This window comes from Poecilia latipinna, unplaced genomic scaffold (genome assembly GCF_001443285.1).
Source record: "Poecilia latipinna isolate Pla-1442-1.1 unplaced genomic scaffold, P_latipinna-1.0 Scaffold409, whole genome shotgun sequence".
NCBI lineage: Eukaryota > Metazoa > Chordata > Actinopteri > Cyprinodontiformes > Poeciliidae > Poecilia > Poecilia latipinna.
In genome coordinates, this window is record NW_015113025.1 from 197,946 (window position 1) to 206,197 (window position 8,252).

An 8,252-nucleotide genomic window follows, 5' to 3' on the forward strand; every position below is an offset into this window, starting at 1 on the left:
ATCCTGCTAAATCATTTTGGCAATAACTCACATATACAGTACAGAAAAAAAAAATATTCCTCCTAAAGACTTTTGGTCTGTTCATTTTTTTTTTCTTTTGTCACATTTAATGTTTAACTTAAAGAACCTGACCAGAACCTGCTGTGTCTATTGTATTGCCACTGGCAAACTCCAAACATGTCTTCTTATGGCTTTTTAAGAATTGCTGTCTTTTTGCAACACTCCCATGGAGGCTAAGTTTGTGGAAATCCAAAGATGTTTCATTTCTGAGTATCATATTAAAATGGGCTGAATGCACTTTTCTGTTTTTTATTTGTAAAATAAATTGAAAGTCATGCATCTTCTGAACTGGTCTAAATCACCAATAAAATACATTGAGGTTTGTCGTTATAGCGTGACAAAATGTGAGAAAGTTCAATATGAAGGCTTTTGCAAGACACTATAAATAAATATATAACTTTCCTCCAAGTCATTTTATATAAACTTGTCTCTATCTGTTTCTTAATCACATTATCCATTGGATTTCTCTTCTGTCTTCTGCTGTGTGTGTAATATTAAATCTCCTTGCATGTTCTTCTATGTTCCTTAGAAAGAGAAATCCTCTAAGGATCCAGTTTTCCTCTGGGAGAACGTAACCCAAATGAGGTAGGCTGTTCTCAGCTTAGGGAGCTGTTTTTCTTAGCTTCAAATGCAGCCTGTTGCAATTTGAGGTCTTCAGTGTGGAAAATTAAAAATTGAACAACTTTGTACACGTTCATAAATAAATCTTCATACGATGTGCCACTGTGTAAAAATCCAAGGCCAGCTAAACTTTTAGGTAAAAAAAAAAAAAAAAAAATCAATTAGATTTTTTAAATAAGACTGCAAGGTGTTTAAATGTTAAGGTCTGTTTCTTTTTGATGTTGGCAGTCTGTCCGCTCTGCTTTGTCTCTTCCCACCTGACTTTCACACATTTTGCAGCTTGGAACATTACATCAAGTCTCTGCTGAAGTGGTAGGACTGAGAACAGGGCTGTTCACAGATTCATTGTCCATGACAAGTAGATATGATGGCTTTTCTCTTCACAAGGGCATTCTCTGAAATTTTAGCATCGAGAGAGAGAGAATTCTGTGACCAACCAGAACTTTGGGAGGATATGACAAAAAATCTATAATTCCTACAACAATGAGGGACTCAAACTATGTTTTTCTTTAACCAAATTTAAACCAGAATTTGAAGATGTGAAGTAAATCAATGTAACAGCTGCCACTATTGAAAGTTGATAGACAAAAAGTGTACTATTAAATTTGTGTAGAGGTCGAGAGTAATATCTGCCTCAGATGCTTTTCCTCAAATGGCAAAACCATTCATTTCTAAGGCAGACACCAAGAACAGGAACCTTTTAAAGGCCAAAACACCACACTTGTTGATCACGTCTATGTTGTATCTACTGTCCATCTTCAACAGCATATTCTGGTCTTTAGCTACCTTATGTTATCCTGTGTTGATCCACCACGTCGAAACAGGTTGGCCATGCTGCTGGATGACTTGCCAGCCTTGGCAGCTTTCTTGGCATCGCCAACGTGCATCCGCACCACGGTGGAAGTGGTGAACGCGCTGCGCACATTCTTCTCAGGCTTGGCGAGCATGATGTACACCTGACAGTATAAAAACAGCAACATGTAACAATTAGCGTAGAAAGGTAAATATAGAAGCGTAGCTCTCAAAGCAGAAAATATGGGTTTTGTGCTTGTTTCTTACTTTAGGGACAAACATGCAGCAGAGAGCCACTGTGGCACTGAGGCTCACGCTAAAGCACATAGTTATGATCTTGTAATTAGAGCCGAAGTAAATGGGCACAAAGGCCAGCCAGATAATACAGGTGGTGTACATGGTAAAGGCAATGTACTTGGCCTCGTTGAAATTAGCTGGCACGTTGCGAGTCTGCAGGAGCAAAAGACAAATAGAAATTTAGAGCAGTGCAAGTTACAATACCTATTTTTTTCACATGTTGCACAAACTTTAACAAAGTTTTTTTGTAATGCATGATTTGGAAGTAAAAGGACACATGGCCTTCTAGACTCTTTTGAATGAAACTCAAAAGTGTGATACCCATTACATGAAATAAACACAAATGTACAATGCAATTGTTAAATTTTTATGAAACCCACACAAACTTGTCCTTACATTGAACAGTTTTGGAGTACTTTGTATCAATCTATGATGTAAAGTTCTTATACCATTAACTGAGGTAACAACATTAAAAAGTTTGGGGGAAAAAAAAAGGAAAGCAAAAATTCTTATGCGAGGTACGTTTAGATAAAAACATAAATAAGGAAATGAAAACAGTCACCAAGCTGCATTGGAAGATCAGTGAGAAACAAACTGATGTATTCCTGAAGTACCTTGAAGGCATAAAAGGTGCAGCTGAGTATAAGCAGGCCATTGTAACCCAGTGGCGCCACCACTCCCAAAGTGGTCAAATTGCAGATCAAATGCACCTCACGGATACTGGGGTAATCATAGATCACCTACGAGAACGAAGCAAAGATGTTTCTCTGTTTATTTGAATAAAGCTCCAATAATATCATCCAGTATTTTGGAATCACAGATATACATACGTACCTCTGGTGGCTCTATGATAAGAAGTGCCACAATAATCCCCAGCTGCAGCAGTATGAGTAGGAAGGCGATGACCAATTGTGCGCAGGCGGACATAAAACGCGGTTTCTTGGTGCAGATCTTCTTCTTGCTCCCTGCCAGGATGCGTGCTATGCGGTTGGTCTGAATTAAAAATAGATCAAAATGAATTTGGGTGTTTCAGTTAGACTGAACGAAGATAACACTTCTCACGGTGATTTGTGTGAATAATCATTTTCCTTGACCTGGAATATCAGCCTCAGCCCACGCTAAGATTTTTAATTTTTGTCTCACTTATAACTGGCGGTGCGCCAGGCTCTGAAGCTCAGCTATGTTGTGTTTGCTGCTAAAAACCTTACATGCATATGAACAAACAAAATATCACATTGTGGATGCATGCTCTGCAGTTAATTTTATTTTAAATGCAAATAGGAAAACCTTTTGATGTAAGTCTCTTATGTAAAATATGGATATAAAAAAATAAACAGACTCATATTTATCTTTCAAATACAGTACTTCAATTCAAATCAGCTTGATAAAAAAAAAGTGTCAAACTGTTGTGCATTTTATGGTGTTATGTAAAAATGTGACATCAGATTATGCAAATGAACAACAAGTAATAAAGCTCTATCTCAGTGTTTCATAGGAAGTGACAGGAATGAATGACTAACTTCATTTTGCAAATGAGAGTACCTTGGTAACTAAGGCTGAGTAGCTCATGGCAGGGGACAGGCCGATCCCCAGCCGCTGTAAGTAGCAGTAGACAATGTGTGGCTTGGCAATTAGGCTAAAGGTGCACAGGTAGCCCAGACATATTCCGGCAAGAATTATGTAGCAAAGCTCCCGACTAGATGACTTCACCACAGGAGTGTCCCAAAACCTATATTCAAAAAAAAAAAAAAAAAGAAAAACAAACTTCAATGTATTTTATGTGACAGACCAGCACAGAAGTGATGATAACTGTGAAATGAAAGGGAAATGATACATGCTTTTCAAAGTTATTTTTTGTGTGCAAATAATCTACAAAGTGTGGCATGCAGTTTTTCAGTCCTCTTGGATCAAGACTTTGTGGAAAAGCAGATTTCACTACAGTTACATATGATAGTCTTTTGGGGTTTGTCTCTGCCAGCTGTACACATCTAGTTACTGATATTTTTTCAGATACGTCTTTGCAAAATAGAGTTAGCTAAATCAAACATAGATGGGAAGCATTTGAAAACATAACTTTTAAGTCGTGCAACAGATTCTCATTTGGATTTAGATCTGTACTTTGACTGGACCACTCTAACATAAATATATCTAAATAATTGTATTATTACCACCATAAAATAAATACCTAACAAGATCTATACTGAACTGAAATTACACCAAGTTACACCAACTATTCACAGAGTTGTCCTCATTTTGACCATGCGGTTTTGAATCAGAATATGCATTACATGTAAGAAATGTATCCATTTAATTACTTGATGAAGACAGAAGTGACAAAAAGAGTAGCCATGAGTCCCAGACAGGCAAAGACTACAGCTGCAATTGGCTCTGGATCCCCCCATCGCACATACTGGACCGGAATTGGTGCACAACCTGAAGAGAAGGATTGGAACATATAATGATATATGTGAAATTATACAAACTATACAACAATAAACGTATCATTATTTGTTTGAATGTGAAGTGATTAAAAAAAAGAGCTATGGTAAAAAATAGATCTAGCAGTGTAAACTCTAGATAAGAAAAGAGCAAAGCCATTGAACTGTCTTTGGGTATGTAGCATTTGGCTGATTTGTACAGCGGTAAGTCATTTTGTGCTACTCACCATGTGCTTTGCATATAGCTGTCTGTAAGGGAGTGTTTGAGAACAGGATAGAAAACATCTGAAGTGGGATTTTTAACGATGATCAACCCTCTGCAAACCAGACGTGATAGTTCCTCTTATGTCTTGTTTGAATATCTTGTGTGAGAGATAAAATGCTTACCAGTAAGGTCGTCTGTAGGCCAGGAGCCCAGGATACAGGCTCGACAAGTGTACTCATCAAAGACGAATTCGTTCTCCTTGCAGGGAGTACAAGTCCAACAGCAGCTGACTTCTCCTTTACGGATCACCTGGAAACACATTCACACAGAGACACAGAGCTGAGAGAAAGGTGGAAAGGTCTCAAAGCTCCAACGGCACTTTTCTGTAGCTAATCTTACACTCTGACTTCTCTGAAGGACGAGTAAATTAAAATGTGTTCGTCATGGGAAACAAAGACAAAAGCATGTACAATGTCATGGAGTTATATTCCATGTCATTTTTCAAGGCACTGTTCATTTATGGCAGCTAAAAAGCTTAATATTTTCTCCTCTGGCAAGCATGCTAAAATGCACACTGTCAGAGTGACAATAATAAATTCTTGGCTGAAAAAAGGAATGGGTGCAGTAACTGAAAAATAGATGTGTGAAAGACTGAAAGAGATTCGTTTTTTATATATATAAGTCACCAGTCCAGTTATCAGCAACACAAAGTTGTTGAAGAAAGAAAATGAGGCCCGGTTGTTTGGATTTGACAGAAAAACAGGAATTTGGTTTGGGGAAGGAAGTTCAGACCAGGTTAGGATCTTTTTGATGTTCAGTATTTAATTTCAATTAGGGTGCATTAGATACTAGCAACTGATTAATGTTGGAAAACTGTGCGATGACACAGAGGAGGACAACGGTTCCCCTCAGCACAAATAGGATGAAGCTAAATAAAGATAGACTGGAGTTGATTAAATCCTGAACAATGGCACGAGCTGCATCTCTTGTAAGATATTTTATTATCGTCATGATTAGCAGTGAACATCTGGGATTAATTTAAATCTGGTGTGTGGGTTGGACTTCACAGGTTTCCTGACAACAAGGGTTGTTATCTATCGTGGATATTATGCAGAGGTGTAGTTAATATCCTACCGGGAACTGCTACTTCAAACTCCTTTTGCTTAACACACGACTTGAAACATATGAGCCTTTGTAACACTTGGGTCCCATGTGTGAAGAAGCAGAGGCGGAATAGGGGACAGGAAAGTTGCAATGTGTTTAGAGGTATACTTTATAAAGCCTGGTGACAAAATGCAACTTAGTAATGTGCAAACCATGAAATTAATTCATTTTAAGTATGTAAATGAAATAAATATAGATAAGTAAGGACTGTATAAAAATGGTACAAAACATTGGGACACAAACTTTCTAAATCAAAGACTTTGATGGATAGTATTGGATAGCGTTGGATGCAATATCTGTATCAACCCCAAAACTGATGCCATTCAGGCTGAGGCCTCAGATCCACCCAACGATCCAGATGCCTCTCTTGAGACAATTTTATTTACATTTTCAATAATAAAATCCAAGAGTTGACGACTTCTGCTGTACACCCCTTCTCTCAGCACTCTGAATTTAGAATGAATATTGGTATTGACAGATATCTAAATTTAAGCATCCTAAAAACCTTGCATAGCATCTCTATTGTAAATTGAATGAATTGTCACTTCAAACTTAACTGAACTGAATTAAATTTGAAATCCCACCTTGATCTGAGCCTTTTGGCAGGGCTCAGAGCAGACTGATTGGATGATTTCACTGCTGTTGCTCCATATTTCCTCATCATTCATCTTCAGACCCCCCTGATCCCAACTTCCCACGTGGATGTAAGCGTACTGACCCACTCCGATCTGCTTGAAGTTCATGATTTCATACCTGTAGCACACATCAAACTACATTTTCAGTGTATAGTTTAACACTGTGCATATCGTCTCCTTTCTTTGGTCTTCATCAGAGTCCGTACCTGCCAGGGGAGTCTCCATTCTGGTCAAAGTGGATGATCTCTCCAGATACACCAGTAAAGTTGGTTCTCATTAGGTAATCCAGCAGCTTGCGGCCATCTATGGGTCGCATGTTTTCACACAAACCCTTTGAAAAACAGAACAATTATGCAGTAAATGTTATCGCCATCAGAAGTAAAGGAATCTGGATAAGCACAATTTTGAGGCTCATACTTTATATCCTGGACAGAGAGTTTGCTGCATGGCATGCAGACCATAAGCCATTGAGTAAATGGCATTTATGACAAAACCCATTTTTGTATCTTGGGCATACTGGTGTCGTAGAGATTCTCTCCCTGTGGCAAACAAAAATGAACATTACCAAAAAAACAACTTAATTTTATGCCGTCGTTGACAGACTGAAAGTGTTCAATGTGGGTGCAGGGAGCATGTTTTTTTTTTTATACTAACAGCTGCAAGTGCGGTTGTACTTTGGGCTCTCCTGTGGATGCCCTCTCAGGCGACACTGGAAACGGTGCTGCCAGAATTCAGGAAACCAGGGGTTCCTCAGGTTGGAATCAGGCTTCAAGTTCAGATAATAATCATCAAACCAGTTCACATGTGCTGACTTTAGCTTGATGGTGATCCCACCGGCAGCCTCCATTTGATAGCCATCAGTGACATCATACCTGTCTGCCCAGCCATCACTGAAAAGAGAAAGTCCAACAAGGAGGTTAGAGTAAAAACTGGAAGTGGGCAGATTTATGTGACATTTCTTATCAGATTTAATACCATTTCTACAATTGTTTGGCTTCAAACCAGCAATTTCAAATAGTGAGAAAAATGACTAAGTGCATAGTTGTGCACAGTTTTACAGAAACCATTCTGTGCCACAGCAGTTTGAATATCTTGTTAACTGCTTATCATTTTTGCAACCCACTCCGTGGTTTGACTGTTTAGACGGCACTGTCACCTCGGCAAAAGTTGCAGAAAACTATTTACTTTCCATTGTAAGTGAGGCTGCATCACTGCAGCTAAACTTGACACTTAATGACCGAGAAATAAAAGAGAACACATACTGTATATTTAGCTGACAACAAATACAAAGCCTGTATTTGTTGTCAGCGATTGTACAGATGTGCAAAAATCTTTAAGATGCACATCTTAGAGATTGCAACATAAACTACATAAAATATGGATATGTAGTTTGGCCTCATATTCATATTTTAAAATCCAACCTTTAATTTTAGAACATTGTTTCAGTGGGAAATAAAGTCAAATCTTAAATAAAACTTGTTGGCAGAATTGTTGGAACACCTAACCATCCCGTTAATGCAAACCTTTGCATTTAATGATATTTAATACATTAATTGTCTATTATGTAAATTATTTAAACATTTAATTAACAATTTATTTATTTAATTTTCTCCCTTTTAGCCCTCCTTAAAGACACAGTCTTTACTTTAACTCTAAGGCAGGGGTGTCAAACTCAATTTCACCGAGGGCCACTTCAGCATATTGGCCACCCTCAACGGGTCACATTGACGGTATAAATCAGGAGGGCATCCCTGCTAAAACACACCCCAGACAAAAGGTTGACTTCCCTCATTCAGGTCTGAAGAGGCTTATAATGAGTCAATGGTCCAGGTGTGTTAGAGAAGGAATGCATCTAAAGTTGCAGAATGGTAGCTCTGGAAAACTAGACTTGGGCACCCCTAGCATCAATGTATAAAAATACAATGTTAAAAATAAATTAAACACCTCATATTGTTAAATAACTGATTTTATGTATTGAAAATGCTGAGGGGGCCATATAAAATGACATGGCGGGCCACATGTGTTCTAGAACATTATATA

At 38.1% G+C, this 8,252-nt stretch overlaps 1 protein-coding gene across 1 annotated transcript in view; it reads right to left on the reverse strand.

Annotated features, from left to right (window-relative positions):
- LOC106950589 (metabotropic glutamate receptor 5-like) overlaps positions 1 to 8,252 on the reverse strand; it is a 31,873-nt gene that overhangs the window by 3,343 nt on the left and 20,278 nt on the right. Inside the window, exons 7-17 of the mRNA XM_015037541.1 lie at positions 6,867 to 7,102; positions 6,630 to 6,751; positions 6,419 to 6,543; positions 6,162 to 6,330; positions 4,596 to 4,722; positions 4,086 to 4,203; positions 3,313 to 3,499; positions 2,605 to 2,763; positions 2,385 to 2,510; positions 1,741 to 1,923; positions 1,468 to 1,637 (exon numbers count right to left, since the gene is read on the reverse strand). Coding sequence (XP_014893027.1) covers positions 1,468 to 1,637; positions 1,741 to 1,923; positions 2,385 to 2,510; positions 2,605 to 2,763; positions 3,313 to 3,499; positions 4,086 to 4,203; positions 4,596 to 4,722; positions 6,162 to 6,330; positions 6,419 to 6,543; positions 6,630 to 6,751; positions 6,867 to 7,102 — 1,722 coding nt within the window. The remainder of the gene's footprint in view (positions 1 to 1,467; positions 1,638 to 1,740; positions 1,924 to 2,384; positions 2,511 to 2,604; positions 2,764 to 3,312; positions 3,500 to 4,085; positions 4,204 to 4,595; positions 4,723 to 6,161; positions 6,331 to 6,418; positions 6,544 to 6,629; positions 6,752 to 6,866; positions 7,103 to 8,252) is intronic.